At 38.2% G+C, this 21,176-nt stretch overlaps 2 protein-coding genes across 7 annotated transcripts in view; one reads left to right on the top strand and one right to left on the bottom strand.

Moving 5' to 3' along the window:
* The window catches only part of LOC119658603, a 37,297-nt gene extending 28,830 nt beyond the window's left edge, over positions 1–8,467 (bottom strand). For 2 of the 5 annotated variants that reach the window (XM_038066074.1, XM_038066076.1), the window contains exons 1-6: positions 7,972–8,466; positions 7,344–7,432; positions 7,132–7,231; positions 6,939–7,048; positions 6,477–6,580; positions 2,347–2,442 (exon numbers count right to left, since the gene is read on the bottom strand). In XM_038066074.1, coding sequence (XP_037922002.1) covers positions 2,347–2,442; positions 6,477–6,580; positions 6,939–7,048; positions 7,132–7,231; positions 7,344–7,432; positions 7,972–8,101 — 629 coding nt within the window. In that variant the 5' untranslated portion in view covers positions 8,102–8,466. Of the gene's footprint in view, positions 1–2,346; positions 2,443–6,476; positions 6,581–6,938; positions 7,049–7,131; positions 7,232–7,343; positions 7,433–7,608; positions 7,727–7,967 lie in introns of those variants that run through there. The other 3 variants (XM_038066077.1, XM_038066075.1, XM_038066078.1) reach the window with 3 other exon arrangements.
* LOC119658598 (guanylate cyclase soluble subunit beta-1) overlaps positions 1–13,519 on the top strand; it is a 215,696-nt gene extending 202,177 nt beyond the window's left edge. For both annotated transcript variants that reach the window (XM_038066067.1, XM_038066066.1), the window contains exon 16: positions 10,860–13,519. In XM_038066067.1, the coding sequence (XP_037921995.1) occupies positions 10,860–11,040 (181 nt within the window). In that variant the 3' untranslated portion in view covers positions 11,041–13,519. The remainder of the gene's footprint in view (positions 1–10,859) is intronic.
* The last annotated feature ends 7,657 nt before the right edge of the window (positions 13,520–21,176 follow it).

The raw sequence follows: 21,176 nt of genomic DNA, 5'->3' as shown, positions 1-21,176 counted from the left end.
TGACTTCAAGATCTCCGAAATTAGAGCCTCCATAGACAGAAATTTGATAGACTCAATAACAAGCAGATAAACATCGTATCTCTATTTCAGCGATGTAGGTGATAGTTGTCACGTTTTCTGAAAGACCAAATGTCCGATGCTGGTAAGGACCCGCGTTGATATTCCACCTAAAAATGTAGTACCATGATCTTGTTGTATCACAGGCTACCACCAAATCTAGAAATATTAAGGTTGAAACGTATAACCTGCACGTATCACAATTATCCAGCTTCATAGCCTGATACGAACACAAAGTCACTCCCTTCTTGATTGCCTAATATCATTTTGTGCTCTACGACTTCAACATTCATTATCAGTTATGGCATTTTAATCTAAATAACGATGAAAGAGGACTCTTTATCACTGAACATTTATACTTCTACCCGCTGACGCGAGACAGCAACAGGCCGATAAATCCACAACCTACTGAGCCTCGCACCTTCATTAAATTAAGTAATTTTACTGAAGTACACAATTCGAAAACCACTTTTAGATGAGTCTTACTGAAAAGGGCTTCAAAAAACATTCGAACAGGACACATTGCCAAGATCCTGTAATGATTTCTCACTTTAGCCGCCAGATTAATAAACGAAAGAGACCGCATCCAGAGCACCAAAAATTATGGACTGGCTATAATACTTCAAAAATGGTAAATTTGAGGAATTCAACTTTTCGATCCCCCCCCGCTGTACCCAACTTTATTATACATGGCTGATTTTTAGAGTAACAATCCTCTGCGACGATTCACTGAAAATTGTTTTTCTTTTTGTACAACGTTTTCTGATATAGCCTAGATGGTCGATATAGTCGACAGGATTTGTTTCAGTTTCATTAACACTGGACTTATTGGCAAGAAAGTAGTAAGATCCCCCTCCCATACTAGCATGGTCATACGCGGATGCATATAATCTAAACCAGATCTTGAATCCAGGCCCCGATCGTTTTTGTCAATGGAGAGGCTAATTTTGTGTTCATATGACCGAAATAGACACAAGCGATATTTACCTTGCTTTACTACTTACATAATTAAAAAAATATCCTTTTCTGTCGATCCCTTTTGGAATATTTAATATCTTTCTTCTCTCACCCAATGAGCCGAATGAATCGATGATGTCCACCACATATAATTAATTACTCCTAAAAAGAAAGGTCACATTTTTCATATGACTCCATCTATAGTTCATCCGTGGGTTATTTTCCCTGAAACTTTCACCATATTTCCTAATATTAATAAAATCACGGCCAATTTCCCAGCAGCGAAAATAAATTTCTCATTAAGAACATTAAAATGTCTTTTAAGTTTTTCTTCCCCGCTAATTACATGGTTCTATTTCCAGTTTCCAACCAGTCACGTTTTCGCTTGTCATCTTCAATAAATCCTAGTCTGCAGAGATTATTCATTAATCACACAGAAAAGTTACACACATTCAAGTTAAATTGCGCGAATTAAATCGCGTTCCATCTTTTCATAAGTCAGAGATCAAAAATGACTAACATTAATCTCACTTACGAAAAGTTACCACTCGCTCTACCATTGACCATATTCATGACGTAAGACTCGCTTGGGAACGAACGTATTCCTGCTGCACATGCCATCAGTATGAATGTTTAATCTCGTAAGTAGGGAAAGCTCCTGGAAATGACTTAGGCTTTGCAGCCTCCGACAGAATCCAACCTATTCATATTCATTTGATATGGAGCTACGACTTTCTACAATAGCAACCACCTAACTCTCATTAGATGCGTATTATACCTATATAATGGAAAGCATTACGCGATAGGAATGCAGGTCAGATTCTAAGGATCGCTTCAATGTAGGGTTGTAGAGGAAATATCGGAATAAAAAAGCTACATTCATAGGAAAACCCAGACCCCATGCTTTCTAACTAAGACCCTAAAAAGGAAAGGACAGAAAGTAAGAGAGAGAAAACTCCATTAGATCCTCCCTGCCTTAAAGAGAAAACAATCTATGTTGAAAGCATGCTCCACATTTATATATCAGTGGATACCTTTTTTTTATATTTATCTAATATCCTTAGAGTGCTCACCATCCCCTCAACAGCCCTAGTATTCAGAAAAAAACCTAAAAACTTTAAAAACAATATGAAATGACCTAGCTTACAGCTTCAAATATTCTTTTCATAGAAATAAAAAAATCCAGCACCGCACCTACTTATCAGGCGCTGCCACCCCTTGATACTGTCCCCGCCCCTTACTTTTCGGAAAGGGTTTTGCTCAGTTTTAGATGCCTAGAACTAGCTGAAGCTTACACAAAGTCACTACTTGATCGTAGTTTCTAACACTTACCTTAGTAATATCATCAAAAGGTCTGGAGCGGTGGCTTGAAGGGCTACACGCAATGGCGATGATTTCCCACATGATTCAATGGGGACATCGATGAATCTATAAAATAAATATTTATCAGAATCCTTGTTTTGAATGGAAAATAAAGAAAGCTAAACGAGAAATGAACATTAATTCAACTAAAGTTATAAAAAGTTGGAAAGTCGTAGTTTCGTGGTTTACCGAATATACTATCTTTTTTCTGTAAACTTTATATGGACACATTACATTCTCTTGCTTTGCAGTTTCAGAGTGTCTAGATTATACTTTATAAATGTGGGATGTGGATCTATTTTTAAGAGACAATCCAAATACTCGAGATGTAAAGAAGTACAACCAGATTAACCACGTCCCCATTGAGGAACAGGTAACCTTTAGAATCCTTATCATGCATGCGGAAGTGTAAACTGCCGCAACCATTACTATCTCATCGGAGCTAGATATTCATGTCGAGCCGTATCAAAGGACAGAGCAGGTCCCTCCCAGCTACAAAGTGTGGGGAGTATAATGGGAATTTTTGCGTAGTTACTATTATCAGGAATGCTGTCACTAGCGACAGTACTCCATGGGGCCCTCAATGGCATTTTGAGGGAGCAATACATGCAGATGTAATTTATCCCTTTTATAAAAGAGGCGATAATTTTTTCTGCACAAATAACAGGTGAACTTCTTTATTGTGTACGTGGTAGAAAGTGCTGCTTGAAATAATTACGTATTAGTTATGCAGTCGCTTGTCGAAACCCTAAGCAAAGACACAGATCAAAGAATATGACTTTGGCATAGAAATCGCATGATTGTTGATCATCCGAACCTAAATATTTGGCACAATCTGCGGAGATTGTGACAACTCGGAAAATAATAAAAAAAAAATAAAGAAAATATCGTCGAAAAACAAAATAAAGGCAATTTCATAATAAACGAAACAAAAAGCGAAAAAGAGGAAAACATCTAACTACCCTCACCCGGAGCTCTGTGTGATTTGCTTTTTTGGGCTAAAGTCTATTTTAATTCTGAGCTTCACTACTTCACTTTTTATTTCATCTTAACCTCTTATTTGATATTGTCTCTATTAGTGGAAGGTCAGTGATCTCCTTTAAAAATTGTATTAAATTGCATGCGAAGCACGTATGTTACACTAAATTGGATCAGTTTTATATGTATAGCAGTTAGATCAAACCTGCACATGATCGGCATCCACGAGTGGATATAACGTTTATAAGGGAGAGAAAAACAGAATCTCAGGAAACTGACAATATCAAATTTGGAGTTTTATTTCCTTGTTGCCAAGACAAACGTATGTACATATTCATGCTTGTATATCTTTTTGAAATAACGTTGATTGAGTGCGATTCCTGTTGCTTGGTTTAAGTCTTAACACAGAATCCGTTGAAATACTGCACATCGCAATGCTCTCAGAATTTCCGGGTGATTACTTTGGTTCCTTTCCATTCACTACTCCAATGTCACATGCAAACACAGTTTATTCTCAAACCTGAATATTTTAATTAGGATCGGCGGCGCTTCTTTATGGAATTCCATTGAAATGTGAATAAGCACGAACCTCGTTCAAGCTCAATCTTCCATGGGGTGTAACACCGGGTCCTGGCGGATGCGAACCGGCCCCGCTAGCAACACCGTTGCATGGAGTTAGAGAGACTAAACTATTCCTCGCGAGTCCTTCCATGACGTTAATTCGTTCGTGACGTTCTTCCTTCTCAAGTATGCACAGGCATAACCCCTTCCATCCGCACACCCTCGAGGGCGAAAAACCACTTTTACTTCACTTTTACTTTCCACTAAATTCGGTGCGCGTCACCGAAAAAAAAAACAGAAAAAAGGACGTCAATATCGACGCATCAACTCGTAGCGCACACAATCCTCTTCAATAGATTCCCTCAGGTCACGTCTATTGATCACCAATCACTGGCACTTCGAATCCTGTATCCTAAAGTAAATGTCGCAGAGAGCTTCATCTATGATATCGACCAATTGATGTACAGATAATGCGGCATTGTATGATTCTACAACAGTAGCTGAACTTTTTGACTGAGCCAGTACCACCCCCGAATGACGTATACGTTGAAATCCTTGCAGTTGTATACAAGATCACACGTTTCAAATCACCCACGCTCTTTCCCGGAAATCGACTTCACTATCCGAGATATAATTAACGAATGTAGCTCATCAGTTGTAAATCCATCAGCCAGTCTCAGGGTTCCGCTAGCTTCTGCTCACTCGCCTCAACCAGAATAACCACTAGGCGTATATTCCAAAATATGTGGACGGGTCAATTTTAAATACAAGGTCGATATTCCCTTTTGACTGGTCATCCAATATTGAATATTGTTACTATACAAATATAATACAAATTGACAATTTGTATATAAATAGTAAATTAGTTATAGAATTTTTAGGGAGGTGGTAGGTGGTAGGTTTTATTGCTAGATAAAGTGATTAATTTTCAAAATTTTAAATGATTGAAGTAAATGAATGACGAGGATTGGAAAAAAGGACATTGTGAGAAATATATTAGGAAAGGTAAAGGATTCAAAATGGATGAAAAAGGAAGAATACTGCATATTAATGGATGCATTCCCCTTTTTGATTGCCTTTGACAAGGCGAAGGAAGGACTCCACCTATCGCATAGATGCGGACACTACAAAGTGTATAAATTAATTTTAATTTTTTCGTAAAATAGGTGGTGATCCGAAGGAGCAATGGCTAGGGAAAACGACCCGGGACAGTACAAACGGCGATTGGCGCGAGATCTTGAATTGCATATCAATGAAGGCAAGACAAAATATATGGAAGCAACATCAACACCGAAAACCAACCAACCAACAATATCACACACTACAACTTTGAGACCGTTAATAATTTATCCTATCTAGGGTGGAAAATCACAACCGATAACAGCTACGACGATGAAATCCGCGCACGGTTATTGGCAACCAACAGAGCCTACAGCTTACAAAATCTGTTCCGATCGAAACGTCTCACCATAGGGTCAAAGCTCTTACTGTACAAGATAATGATCTTGCCTGTCCTTATGTATCCCTCAGAGACCTGGGTTCTTACCAAGCAAAATTGCGAACTCTTGGCCACGTTTGAGGAAAGAATCCTACATGAAGATGGACGATTCCGCAGCCTACATAACGACGAAATCTATGAGCCGTTTTATCATCAACGCTAGGCTCAGATTCATCGGTTGTTGTCGATAACACTCTTCCGTGATGGTTTATTTCGGATGGAGCATCTCATAGTACACAACCTCCGGGAGACGCGTATGACTTTTTTCGGTTGGTTCGGTGTCTTCAAACTTTTTCGGCGGTCTAGCACGTTTCTTGTCTTCAATGTCAACATAACTACTTTTTAAGCATCGCAATCAGTACTCACACGTTTGCTGCGATGCAACATGCTTCCCATAAACACACACAGATTCGATAATTTCAGTTGCTGTTTTCTTCAAATTAAAACAAAAAATTAAAGCACAAAACTTGCCATGCTTGAAGCAAAAACAATGTGTTGCTTATAATACAAAGAAATAATATATACCGAAATTTGAAGTTTGACTATGACGCTTGATGACAATATGGCCTGGTACAATTTAATAGCACAAACGAAGTCTTCTGTAAAATCCTTAAAATTAATTTATAAACCTATGCATGTAATATCAAGAGCGTTCGTTCCTAAAGAGTATCACTTACAAGGCGCTACTTCAACGAAATGATTGCAAGGGACATCTCATTTGGAGCACCTATCCGCAGAGTCGAGGAGAGGAATTTCGAGCCCGGGGTGAAAACTCTTCTTTCCACCCTTGAAAATCCACAATCAATTTAAATTCGGTTAAGTCTCCAATCCGAGTATCCGAAGAAAAAAAGTATTCAAGAAAATTCCCCTTTTCCCTGCGTTTGCAACGAGATTGCCTATCCAAGATACTTAAGAGTGCTTAGTTTTAGACAGGTGGAAGTCACTAACAATGAAAGAGCCGCAGCCGCCAGAATGTCACTACCCTTGAGAATTTATTCTAAACAGAAACATATGAGGGAATTGACGGCTTTTTGTTTCTAAATCAATTAAAATTCGTACTTACTTTATCATCTTAGATGGTTCGAATTTGTTCACCGTCACTTGAAATTCCAACCCCAGAGTTGTAGCATGATCAATAAAATAAACAAGAGCTCGAGTATTTTCGTCCTACGAAATGAGAAGAATTGAAGCCAATTAAAATATGACGTTCCATTTTATTATGAAGTAACAACAAGCTCTCTCTAGTTGAGTAGCCTGTACAAGTCGAACACCAAATGAACTGCTGTTCCTTTCAGATCTCAACCTCCCTTGCTTTAAATGGAATATTCAAATTATGGAAATGTTTTGATTTATTTTCTGGGAAACTATTGCGAAAGTACTTTTCATGCAGACTTTTCGAGAGAGCTCGAATGCAAACTTCAATATTCATAAAGCTTTCGGGTTTTACATAAACATTACAAAAGCAAAAGCAGGTGCATGAAGTAGCGCAATATATCCTTCAAAAGCTATATGAAGTGTTCATTACCTGGTCCCTGAAATCGCTTCGCCATCCTGCTATGAAATGCGGTGCATTCGGACCAAACAGAGCTCCCAAAAATAATCTCTCGAAAGTCTTCTCACAGGAATAGATTTCCTCTGAAATGCATGTAGGATGCAAAACATACGAATATTATTATCACCGTACATTATACTTTCAGTGCAAACATTTCCGCACTCACCGAGTAATACATTAACAACGGCTGAATCTCGCACACCCCACTCCCAACAGATTCGCAATGCAATGTACAGAATGTTGTGGTATTTGCCCATCAAACATATCTGAAATGAAAAATCAGAAGAGGAAATAGTAACGAATGCACAAGGTATGCGGTGAGCAAACTTAGATTGCTATCAAATTTACATCTGAATTGACCATTTGGAATTTGCATACCTCGCCATTTTCTTGTTTGTTTTCACGATGGTATTTTATAGCGGAAAGGACAGCAAGTCGAGCCACCTCATCCGGACGTACGTTTTGGCCTGGAATGAGAATGAAACATGCTTGGAGCTTTTCTCTGGTGGGAAAAATGTTTTAATATGTCCGCGTGGAACCTTTGTTGTGTAAAAGGACAACAAAGTGTTTCATTGACGCGGTTCGGGATATTTAACAAGAGAAGCAAATGGTCTTAAAACTATATATAAGATTAAATATATACCACCATAAGATACACATGTATCTATGTTCATGTTCGGGTTGTTGGTCTATGGCTAGCTTATCTGTTGCAGCAGAGCGTTAAGTCGCCGTCTTAGTATTGCTATGCTAGGATGCGCGATTCTATCCTATCCATATACGTAATCCATTCAACAAGCTGATGTATCAATGAATTGCAACTCCGAAACGAAATTTGAATAATAACTCAAATAAGAATAATAAACTGAATTTCGTTTGAATGCAATATGAAAATCAGATGAATCGCTAAACTTTCACTTTCAATCGATTTATCAAACTATCTATACTAAACAACCCCCTACAAGACAAACTCAACTTCGTAACTGAAAAATGAAAAAATCTCACCAACCGTCACTGCATCCACCAATAACAGCATTCAAGTGATCAATCACATCACGCCTGGAGTGACGATCATGCAATCCACTCCGTTTTATTTTGAGAAAGGTATCCTCGAAAAAGCAATCAAAAATATACTCCATATCAGAAAATTGGTAAAATCAACGTCAACAGGAAAATGGAGCTGATAGTCGAGGGTTACATATAAACAGAATTGAAACTCTCAATCCTATCTACGCATCCCGTCAGGACACATATCCTTTCTACTTCCACTTCGTTGAATCAGGACACAAACGACAACCAATTGCACTACTATGCAGTATCACAACCAAGCATTTATTCCTTTTCCAAGAGTACTCATCGAAAAGCCGGCACGAATGGATGATATTTACAAAACAATACTCGGATCTAGGCACTAAAAAGGAAGAAGCACTGGAGCCTGCAGTGGTCGTTCAAACAAGGCGAACAATAGAGTGACACTGCATCCAATTACAATGATACCTCCATTGGCTGGAGCTGGAAAAAAAGAATGAAATCCCATTGATTTTCATTTCATTCTTTCCCTACGGTGATTTTTCTGCAAGGGCCTTCTACGTTTTCTTGGACTCATGTCAATTGAACACAATTTTCACTTGAAGGTTTTCCTCAAACGTACGGCGGATTAGTTTTGCGTAAATGGATTTTCCATAGATTTCCATCTAAGCTCATATGCTTAGCACCGGTCAGTGAAAGTGTGTCGATGTTGACATTCCGTTCACGTTTATGGTCATGTGAAAAAAGGTACCATCGGGCGTGCAACACCGAATGAAATAAGAGTATAACGCGAAAATTTAGTCAGATAATTGTGCTACTAATGTCTTCAGTGCAATAACCACTGAAAGCCACTCCTGGTCTATGTAATCTTGCCTCCATAGGTGCTCGTGGGCAGGTTCGCCTCTATATTCTGCTAGTTCGAATTCATTTCGATACCCTGCACTTTCACAGTTTTCAACTTATAAATATTTGACAGATTGACTAACAGTTAGTTACAAGACCATTATTTTGTATAATGAAGCGATATACGAGTATGCTCGGGGCTCTCTGGTATCCTGAAAAATTTGGGACGATTCAATGAGACATTCAGTCCAGAGTAATGCAATGTTTAAGTTTGTCAAAAATAAGGGCAACACACATTATGAGAGTTAGCAATTGCAACAAAACACAGGAGGAAGGAAGAAGTGCCAAGCAGAAGCCGAAATCTACTGTGAGGTGACACAAATGATACCTAATCGTAAATAATGTTTAATCGTACTACCACCGACCGAGCGTAAAGATTGTTCTCTTCACCAAAGGTAAACTGTCGTACACAAAGGTACAACAAAAGGTCTAATTTGATTCCGACCGAAGAAAGAGGAGTATAGTATATTCAAACTATAAAGACCCAGTATGTACAAAATTGATGACTTTCGGAATCAAGTTAAAATCTCACTTGAGGAAGAATCCCTCAGCGTGTGCCCAAAAACATCTACGCCATATATAGAGGAGAAATCTCCCCAGTTTTGAAGGAACAATTATCCATTATGAGATAAGCCTATGCTTTCCTTAAAAGACCACACTAATACTATTAGTGGAGGCAGCCCAGAGCTTGTAGACCACCGCAAAAGCTTCCAGTGGTGAGTTACCTGCTGTCTAAGAGAGGTGTTCTGAGGTCACAACGGAGGAAAATGATTCTGCTATTCCTAGAAAGGAAGACAGGCAAAAGCATGGATTCCAGATATCTCTGAACCTAACGGTAATTCCAGCATTAACCGGAAATTCACAGTAGAAAAGGAGGTTGCAAAGTTCCTCGCCTTGGCATCCTCTTGTGTTATAATCAACTAGAGCTGCCGATAAATTTTGCATCGAACAATCCTTCTTTAGAAAAATGTGTTTTGATGATACTTTGATTGCAATACAATACAATAGATTGCTCCCAGTTCTTTAGAACTAACGAAGTTTTGAGATCGGCAACTTGGATATAGATTGGCATTGGAAGTGCCTTTATTTCGACCAAGCGGAATCCAATATCTTGTTGCTATATTCAATACCGACTTAGAAGAATAAAGACTCTGATATGGACCCAAGAAGTACGGTGTCTAAGCGAACCGTGAAGAATATTTTGTACTGAATCAAATTTTGTGGTTAGAAAGCACCAGACTAACATTTGCACAGGAAAAACCAAAAGCGATCACTCATTACTTCGAGCGAAATTAAGGTCGGAATTGAATTGGGAATTATATCATCACTTGTAAGTCAACCAAAAAATATTATACATGGGAGTGACGATAGACGCAAAGCTAAATTCCCGAAGTGCGTTCAGTATGTTCGCTACAAAGTATCCATCGCAAGTATGGCTCAGACAAGAATGACACCGAACGTAGGGGATCCGAGGAATGCTTACAAGCTACTTATAGACATATTTCATTTCATTGTTCCAAAAAAACACTAAGTATTAAGACAGTGTTTGTTTGAAAAGGATGTCGTAAAAAAGCTCCTAAAAAGAACTCGTGCGAATAGTGCGCGGAACTTGCCTAATTACTTTCGAAAGCTTAACTGCTGTGATCCTGTTTTACGTAAACAGAAGTGACTCCAACTCAGCACCACACGTGGCGGAGAACACCTCGTCGGAGGTTGGCTGGATTCCTGCAACAGGGGGATGCCACGTCGTTGCTTTGAAACCATAGTTGTGAGTGACTGAGTTGCACAGACCCAACTTAATGATTAGCCTTCCGGCGATTACTCAAAATAATATTTTGTAATCTAATAGGGAATTTTTGGATATCGTTGGACGGCCTTCATTTGTACTACCTGAAACAAATTGTTCCTTATTTAACTGTTTTTATGTATTCTATATATAATTATCCGAATTCTTTTTCTTTATAGATTTCTTTGCCGAGATTTCACGGAGGAAGATAGTCCTTTCAACTTTGAGTATCGCGGTCCAGTTGTAATGAAAGGTAAACCTGAACCAATGAATGTTTGGTTCCTTACACGAAAACAAACTAACAAGGAACCAGTTGAGATAACAACGGACCTATGCCAATCAACCGAAGCGACGTCATAGAAAATAATTCCACCTAAACTATGCAAACTTAGACTCAAATATATAATTTAGAGAAACAAAAAGTCCAATATATGGTGAGTGAAAAAAAAGCAAATCTACACATAAAGCATATAGAAGTCAAAAGTATTTAAGAAATAGTGACGTAGAAACTTTAAGGACACACCTAATTGCTAGGATTTTTGTAAATAGAAAACACTCGTAACAACATTTCGTTTGGAAAAAATCAGGACTCACCCACATGCATATGTACTCTATATTACGCATTCACATTCCATCAATGGATTCCACTGAATCAACATCAACACGATTCAAACGCATGACTTCAATTTCGGTTGTTCATTTAAAACGTTCAAAACAAATTGCCCGTAAACGGCTCTTAGCAGGTTTCACGTTTTCCCTTTCAATTAAGTGTAATTTAGTGGAAATTTTCAGTGAGCTGATAAGAAATAGGTTAATATACCAGGAGAGAATGGTTCTATCTACCTATCGGTAGAATAAATTCGGTTTGAAAATCCTTTTCTACAAATCTACCCGCACTCAAATCGGCAGGATTCCAGGGGCCTGACAAAATATTCTGAATATTAAAGCGCCAATATCGTTCATTGAAATAGGTCATGATGACTGACATAATGCGAAAATGAGGAAAACTATGCGTTCATATATGAAGAGATATTTTGTAACCCTTCTTTCCCCAAATTTGTCCATTTTCCATTCACTAGGTAATATGGTATGCATAGCACACAATTTTCGCTATTAAGTCACTGTAACTATTTGGTTAGCGTAATCATCCCTTCATTCTTGGATAGGACTAGCAGTCCAAGTAGCCTCCACATAAACGTATGTTTTCATTGTGAAAACATCCGAACAATGCAATAGTAGCAATAATACTCGTACAATCCGGTCACGTCCGCGATAATGTGAATTAGATCCACACTACTACTCTGTTAAATTCTCGGTGGCTTGGATTTAAATTGGAAAGGGTTGATTGCACCTTTATAACTCCGGTGGTACCTCAATTAGATGGTCATGCGATTTGAAATCTGGTTTTCAGCCTGTGTTTTAAATTTAATGAAAGATAGGAGAATCCAAAGCAAGATTACGCTTCTATGAGGTAATGTGAGTGGTGTTCTGGTAATATACCGCCTTCAATTAAACTGTATTACGATAACCCAGTTTTCTCAAATAATTAGAAAGATTTCAAGCCCAAATGTTACTGGACATACTATAAAAGGAAAGTTTTTCATGGCTTCCTTAAATTATATAACATGATCGCATTCAACGCGTTTCATATTCGTTTCACGTTTCCAGGTCACGGAAGGCTCCTTTCTATTCTATTTTATACTCGACTCCCCAAAAATCCCTTAGAAGTTCGGTAACCTCCATCCACAACCCGACATCCTTAATACCCTCCCTTCGTCCACTTCAATATTAACAATTTAGCAACGATCTTTTTATAAGATACATATTAAATCGTAATGTTATAGTACCTCTTCCGCTCTACGTTCACAACCTTTCCGACTCAAAGGAGCATGTACGTATATACACACATTAATGGCCAATTAAGTGATATCACTGAGTCAATAGATAAAATAAGTTCACCAGGCGTTCCCCGGCAATAAGAAAAAGTGTGTACGTGATATAGCAACTTTAATGTATATTTTTTTGTAAGCCAGTCTCTCCTAAATGGGGTAGTAAAATATCATCATTACATTCACACTGAAATCATTCTCACTTCACTCAATAAAATTAAAAGATCATAAGAGGATACCAAATGGAAAATTAGGTTGTTTGTATGTATGTATCCATATTTCCATTACAATTTCATAAGATTACACGAAATATATTGGATTGCGGGCGCTTGGGGATTCACAACTGTTGGAAAAGGGAAAATGTATTGTAGGAACTCATGTTATCCGAATTTATCCACGCAGTAATTAATTACTTCCCTGCATTACACACTGGGAGCTGAACTGTGAAAACAGAAGTCAACAGGTTTCAACTCATTCAGAAGGGCGGACAATATATGTATGTATATCTGAAATGTTTTAGGTTGTGTGTCTTTTTATGGCTCTAACCTAGCTTTGCTTATTTGCAACGAAGTCCGTACGTTTAGTTTAGTTTAGTTTACTGGAGGGAGTCGCAGCTCCGAGCACTCAGGCCATTGTTAGACCCATTATACTATCCCCGTAAATCGGCTATTCAATGGTTTCCCGCCTACGGGGTTCTCAGGCTTTAGTGAATCTGAAAACATTCTCCAGAGGCAGAGAGTGTGCAGATTCTTCATTGAAGAAAACCTTACCAAGATCTCTTCATCTGAGATCTGAGGATGCTGAGCAGCTGCATACAAATTGCAGGGCCTCCTCCTCACATTTACTGCACATAGCCGAAACCACATCCCCAATCTTTTCCATATGGTAGTTTAAGGAGCAGTGTCCGGTTAAAAGCCCTACTATGGTTTTCATGTCCCACTTCATAAGGGATAACAAAAATGCCGCTCTAGCGACCTCAGGTTCTTTCACAAGGATTTTCGCCAACCGGCAAGAGTTCGAATTTCTCCACTCGGCTGCGTGAATCCTTGCAATTTCACTCTTCAGAGTAAATTTGACAGTGGATGGCCGGATTCCAAAATCTGGTTCTGGCTCACTATTCCGGATCCAGACCCTCGGCGAGCCAGTCTGTCAGCTTCCTCATTACCAGCGATATTTGCTCCGGCACTCACATCAGCAATGTTTCGTTCAGTCGACCAAGTTTCAGCAGCACCTGATGATAACTTCACACCAACTGGGTTGATATGTCGTTACTGTTTAGTGCTGATAATGACGCTCGACTGTCGTAATTCTCATAGCTACGTTTTTCCTTGTATAAGTAAAGGACAAATTACGCCAATTATTCATTAGTTCAGATTTTTAAAATGATTTTATGAAAGAAATTAGCAATACAATTTTCCCCACTCTTCAATAGCTCAGTCATTAATTCCGGAGGCCTTATCCAATTTTTTGTTGTGCAGTTACTATCTCTTCAATCAAAGGAGGTTCGACCGATCGGTGGTAATTCACTTCACTACTTCCCAAACCCTGTGCGTTTAGTATGAAATCCATTATTTTTTCTGCTGATATTTTACTTTATCTTTTAGTTTTGATCGCTTGTACTTAAATTCAACTAGTACTACAATCGAAATAGATAGATAGTTCTGTAGGTATGTTAAATTTTCTCACGCCAAACTTCTGGGAGCTGGTCTTTTTGCCGTGGTACGTCATATACGATCTGGCCGTTGTCGTTTGTGTTTTCGGGGAGAATATGCCTTTCAATTTATCCTTGATCTCTCCTAATCTTGGCGTTAAATTCCAATCATCACAGTCGATGGCGCAGCACCCGGTATCCGGTCTAGGCCTACTTTAGTGACGAACTTTAGCCCCCTCCACCCGGTTTTGCGCTGAGGTCCAACACTTCAATATCCCTAAAAACTGTCTGGCAACCTGCACTACGCAATCGCTTCATCTGAGGCAGGGTCAACCGCGTCTTCCTTTTCTACCGTAGACTTTGCGGAATGCGGATTAAGTAACACATCCAACGTAACCTATTGAGCCCAATTTTATCCACAGCCAGATGGCTGTGGTGTTGCTCATAAATTTCGTTGTTATATATTCTACGAAATCCCCTAGTATTATTTCTGGGTCATTAGTGGACGTTTTTATAGAGATGTTCCCCCATAGGCCAACTGCGAACCTGGGGGATCATCCCAATGGGGTTCTGCTTTGTGGTGCCGGAAATTACCCTTTCTCGTCTGCTGCAGACTGGTTGCTATCTAATTTTTGTTGACTTTACAAATAGGAGTTGATGGCAGAGCCATAAATTATATTTCAGTGGGTACTTTGCAGTTTTAAGCATTTCTCACTTTATTTTATATTTCCAAGTTATCGGTACATTAGTTTGGTTAAACATCAACATCTCGACCTCGTGTTTGACACAGTACACTGTGTTAAAAAAGTGAACAATAAACAAATTACGTTCGCTTTCATCCCCCTTCGCTTCTTTAATAAATTTCCAACAATGAAAGAATGCTTGCCCCAACACTCTGGGATACTATCATATATACGAAAACCTGGCGAAATAATCAATTCAAATCTGAGGAAGTATTGGCGGTCTCATACGGTAACGATGTGAAACTAAATAAGATTATAATCCGCTATGTTTTCGTTATTTCCATTCTCTCTGTAAATGGAATACTTTTCGTACTTTCCCATGGTTATTGCCAGCTACCTAGCGATTTCTCCTTCCCAGTGCTCTTCATGTGCGCTTCCGAAGAACTAGAGCTCTTACCCGAGATCCGTGCAAGATAATCTACTGAGGACTAAATCCATCTACACGCGTTACTTCTGGAGGGAAATTTTCGGTTCTTAAAGCAAAAATATTCTCAAAGAAGCTTTTCTGTAATCCATTCTTTACCCCGAAATACACAAATTGTGTAAGATCAATGAAAAATATCAGGCTTGACGCCAATGTATAAGTCACACATTAAGGAGCGGCGACAATTCCACCGCTGGCTTCACCATGCAGTGGAACCCACTCTCCTAAGACGGCCGTCGAGTGGGTAGTCCCAAGAACGCTTGACGCAGAGCAGTAGAGGAGAAATGCAGACGTCCCGGAAAGTCCTGGGGGAGCTGAAGCAGTTTTCAGCAAACCGCGAATGATGGCGCGTAGGTGGGATTGACGCGCTATACCGCACCAAGGGGGAAATGGCAACCATATAATTAGAAATGTTACCTAACAACGGAAGTTTTTTTTTGAACTTTCTTCTATTTGTTGAATCACTAGCTAACAAATTTTCCCCAAATTTTGAATTTCTCGCCGGCCTTGAAGATGATTATAATATATTTACCAACTCTAATACGAGCATGGCTCAAGTCAACGCTCTACTTCAACGTCCTCCAAACAATGATTGTTTTGCAGGTGTACGTATAGCTCGACCTCCTCATTACGTATAAGAACCACAACTGCTTTTCCAGATTGAAATAGGTTGGGCTCTCGACATATGCCCTCTCGGTTGCAGTGTAGAAATTTAATGTTTTCGTGATTGGCTAAAATCAAGCTTTGTGCGAGGCGGAAAGTTGATTTCATCCATTTTCCTGGTAATATTTAGTGGAAACACTTCCAAACAACTGTGTTTTTTTTCAAAATTATAGGGAATTTTCTGAACTCATGTTTGTTACTAAGAAAACACATGCAACACTACTCACTGATAAAATTAATGAAGTTGAAGGTTTCTATAATATATTGCCACACCAAATCACTATCACGAATTTCGCCTACCACAAATTCATACACTTTTCTAATCCCTTTTCATACAATGATATTTCAGTTCGTTTAATTTATTGAATAAAAATCAAAAACCGACTATTGTATTCTATTAGACCCAACAAAAACTTATTGTGTGTATACATGAAACAAATACTAAGGCAAAATTCTAATTTAATAACTAAGAAAAAATACTGCAAATGAAGCAAAACTAAGACTTCATCTTGAAGTAAGTTGACTTTACCTACTTCAGATATTTAGAAAACAAAAATCAAGAAAGGAAAAAGGACATTATTTTCTCCTGAATAGCTTTATAAATAAATCTCAAAAAAACAGTAGAAACAAATGTAGTTGGACACATATATATAGATATACATAGCAAATGTAAATTGTGAAATCTTTAAAGCAATGAAAACACACTCAATAAGCTGCAAAATATTCAAAAATATTAATTGAAACTCAGAAAGCTTTTTATAAAACCTAGTTCCTAGTACGTTTTAGGTATATAAACTTGTTTCATGACATCAGCTAATAATGTCAACCATCATCAAAGTAGGAAAATACACTTTAATTTACTTCCAGCAAATTCCGCTCCCCAGCTCCTTCCAGCGAATCCGGTATAATTTTGCTTAAATATGCTAATTTATATTTAATATAATAATTTTATTTTAGATGCTAACATGTTTAATTTAATAATCAAAGATATTTCATCACATTACTTTCGTCCCCTTTTCCCTACATTTGAAGTCACGATAAGCCAAAACTATTTCTATTGCTTCACAGACTACACTACTTAATTTTACCTCAGTAATTTTCTTGTAAAGAATAAATGAAAGGTTTCACTTGTTTGTTAGTCAATATTTGTTGCACAGAAATTTTAAATTTAATCAATTTATTTGTGTTTTTTCCACAATAGCAATACAGCTAAAATTACAGATCATATTTACACTAAAAAAAATGTAATTAGAAATAAATAACTGCAAGGAAAATAAAAGATTTGAAAAATCTGTAAAGTGTTTCATTCCTCAACCCTCAACACTTCTCTAAAATCTACATTAATCAATCTGCCAACTCGTAAAATTTCTAGCTTTTTCAGTCAGCTAAGAGGTTCAGAAGAGCCTTAACGATCAATCAACCCTTGCTAGTCCAATTTATGATGCTAATTTAGATGGAGAAAAAAGCCACAAAGTGAATTTAAGGATTGAAAGGACACAATAATGTGAAAAACAAAGCAATCCCTTAAAAAAGCTTAATCACCAATATTTCTGTTAATAAGAAAAATTCGCCGAAAAGGACTCAAATTCGCAGCTACCAGCCCAGAAGAAAAAAGGAGCGTGATATATAGATTGGGATATCAAAATGACAAAAAAAAAAACAAAACAATTAGTTATCATCAGTTTAAAGGACAAAACCTGCGCTATAGTGGACTCGGAGGCCAAAACCAAGGAAAATCGATGGCAAGTTATATCGATATTTGCGTTAATATTGAAAAATTCGTCACAGCTAGATCAATGGAAAGAAGGACTATAAACTGCTATGTGTGTGTGTGTCGGGGAATCCGCGACATCTATATTAACATCCATGGGAAAACGTGAACAAAGTTAATTACCCCTAAAAAGAAAAAGTTCTGCGAAATTATATGTAGGCAGGCACAGTTAACCGCGCTCTCAATTTGCAGAAGTCATTAAATGTAAAGAATAATTTATAACAGGTAGGTAACAAGTCTTGCACAAAAAAGTCGTTTATTAAAGGATAATAATAATCGTTGGCGCAACAATCCAATTGGATCAGAGCCTCGAAGTGTGTTTGAGCACTTCATTCAACACCGTAACGGCACACTACAGGATTACAGTACCCTATACAAGGCAATATGGTTAGTACTGCAGGATTATTAAAGGATGCTTATCAAAAATCGATTTTGTGAATATCTTTGATGAAAATTTAAACAAAAAGAAATTTTAGAAAAAGTGTTTTAGTTAAAGGAAACGTAAATTTAATAATGGGTGTTGCCGCCACTGGCTTTTATGATTTCTTGGAGCCGGTTTGGCAATTGTTTCATGATATGTTGGATATCCGATTAGGGGACATTATGTCACTTCTTTACCATAACAATCTTGAACTCTCCTAGAGTCGTAAGGACTAGTACTCATGCTCGTATATGTCTTTTGAGGGTGGCCCAAATCTGTTCAATTGAATCAAGTTCGGGACGTGTGCCTTGAACCCCGACCTCATTGAGATACTCAATGACGGATCTTGCGGAGTGGCAACATGCGTTGTCATGCATGAGTCTATAGTTGTCACCAATAAATGGTGCCAAAGGTATTATCGGTCTTGGAGAACATCTTCCACGTATCTTTGAGTGGCCACACTGCCTCTATCGAACACAACAAGATCCGTACGAGCCTCGTAAGAGATACCTCCCCAAACCATTATGGAGCCTCCCTGGTAACCTACTGTTCGGGATATAGTGCATGAAACAAACCTTTCATTTTGGCGCCTGTAGACACGCAGTCATCCCTCTAGACCTCTTAAGGCTATTCTGCCTTCGTTTAAGAACAAGGCGTCTTACAGTTCCTCCACAACAGCAGCATATTCTCGCGTAAAAGCAAGTCTAGCCCCACAGTGTTGTGGGACGTAACCTGGGCGAAAAGCCTTCAGATTTCATTCTGCCAATTTCCAAGAGTACCCACTTAACAAAAAAACAGTAATAGTTAACGTAAACAAATAGGGCGATAAATTATATAGGTGATCGGTTAATTGTGCCTGTGAGTGTATACCATATATGGTTGGTAGTCAAATAGGTGGCAGAACGGTGAAACTGTGTTTTAAATGAAGATATCCCCAATAATACAGAAAATTTAGAGAAAAGGAAACAAATTCTGGTTACTAACTTAAAGGAAAAATTGACGAAAAATGGAGGAATCTTTGGAAAACATCACGCCTCAATATCTTCTTTGCTATTGAAAATTTAGAGAAAAGGAGAGAAATAATTGATCGCCAGGAGAAAAGTATCCGTAAAATAGTATATAGGTTATAACGACATGTGATTTGTCGATGCTCCAACTACCATCCTTAGTAGCCGGACACGACCAAAAGGGGAGAGCTAACTCAAAAACCTAAAAGGATGGCGAAATTGACCGTGAAGGCTCATCAAGCCTAACTAGCACAGACGCGTGTGCTTCGATACAACTTCAATGTTTGCGGCGAAATCATATAAGTTATCATAAATGGCGCCCAACGTGGGGGCCAACATTACCTAGGTTCTAGTTGCTTCAATCAGTAGAAGATAGCCTATTCCGGCTCACAACTTCGTTTTGGTATGTATAATAGAGAAACAAGAGTTTCTCAACATTGTTCACAACTAGGCTCTAAGTGCATTTGACTCCATTTTTCAAGTCTTGGGTTTCACGCTTTTTCCCCCAGAAGCAAATGTTTCTAAACCTCAATTTTCCTTCCCACCTTGTAGAGTAGAGTTTCCTGTGTATACCACAAGAGCTGGTCTTTTGTTGTGGTTGACTTTGAGACTTTGCGTTTTTGAGTCTCTGGATCTACGACGCTTCGCAGCTATATGATGAAAAGTATTACCGTCCAAGCTTCTGAGGAGTGTCTTTCCCTGCCTCTATGTGAAACGACTATCTCTTCGTTTCAGAATTTGAGAAAATTAATATTCTTTCCTCTTTGTCTGGATGAAGTGGCGGGTGAGATGAATCTTTTATAGAATACGGAAGTAGTCAGCTAAATGCTGTGCAATTCCTCCTCACTTTGTTCTCTGATTTCAAACGAAGAAGATTGAATTCCCGCAAACACTTTTGTTTGATTCGGTTACCTAATACTCCGCGACGGAGAACATCTTGTGGGATGTTTCCCTGTTGATAAGTCTAGATTGTTGAGCTTCGATATGGGCAACTGTTTATCTACCTTGTTCCGGATAACTAAGGTAAGTAATTAAGGGGACGTTATAATTTCATATAATTAAATATTAGTTATTAGGTTAATAGTTTAATAAGTTACAGAATATGAGGTTATAGAGTTTAGTGAAAGTAGTAGTAAATTAGTACAAAACCAGCACTGAAGAAGGACACATGTTGTGTCCGAAACTCGTGCCTGCATTTTTCAAAGACCAAAATAAATCTATAGTAAAGCCGGAAACCTTTTCCTACTAATAATTTTTCTTAATTAAAAGACATTTTGACAAGAAAGAGAAGAGAAAATAAAGAGGCAAGGAAAAATGGTAACTGTCGCAGTTTATAAAAGGACTGGAACCTGCAGTAAATAATATTGCTGATAGCTGGTCAGCACTGGATTCCGTTGATAATTCAAGTGAAAAGCTAAGAGTTTTCCTCAGTGTCTCGGAATTAAAAAATTAGAGGCAAGTCTTCACTGTGGCTCTCAAATTCTAACAATTATCACGCCATGATTGATCCCAGATATCAGTAATATGATAAAAGAGAATCGAACGGTTTTACTGTTTTTAGACAGCTGTGCCATTAATAACAATCCACCACCATTACCATTTACCATCAACCGCGAAATCAGGATTGCAATCATTAGATCATGTGTAATCCAAAATTTTAAAATCTCTGATGAATATCATTTAAACGCGTCGTCCTGTCCCTCCATAATTTCATAAAACGCTCAGCACCTCTTCCCCGAAGTGTTCTAGCGGCAATAATTCTCTATCCCAAATGTTCCTAATAACTTTTCATAACACGGAGTTATTTATTTGAAGTTGACTTTCATCTTTTTACTCAACTTCCGGTCTACTAAGCCATTACAACTAATTTTTCTACGGAACCATTTAAATAGGCTCAAGGATTTCATTCAGTTTTTACTTGATGATC

Source organism: Hermetia illucens, chromosome 6 (assembly GCF_905115235.1).
Source record: "Hermetia illucens chromosome 6, iHerIll2.2.curated.20191125, whole genome shotgun sequence".
NCBI classification, from domain to species: domain Eukaryota; kingdom Metazoa; phylum Arthropoda; class Insecta; order Diptera; family Stratiomyidae; genus Hermetia; species Hermetia illucens.
The sequence above is the reverse complement of the archived record's forward strand: the minus strand, read 5'-3'. Positions and strand labels throughout refer to the sequence as shown.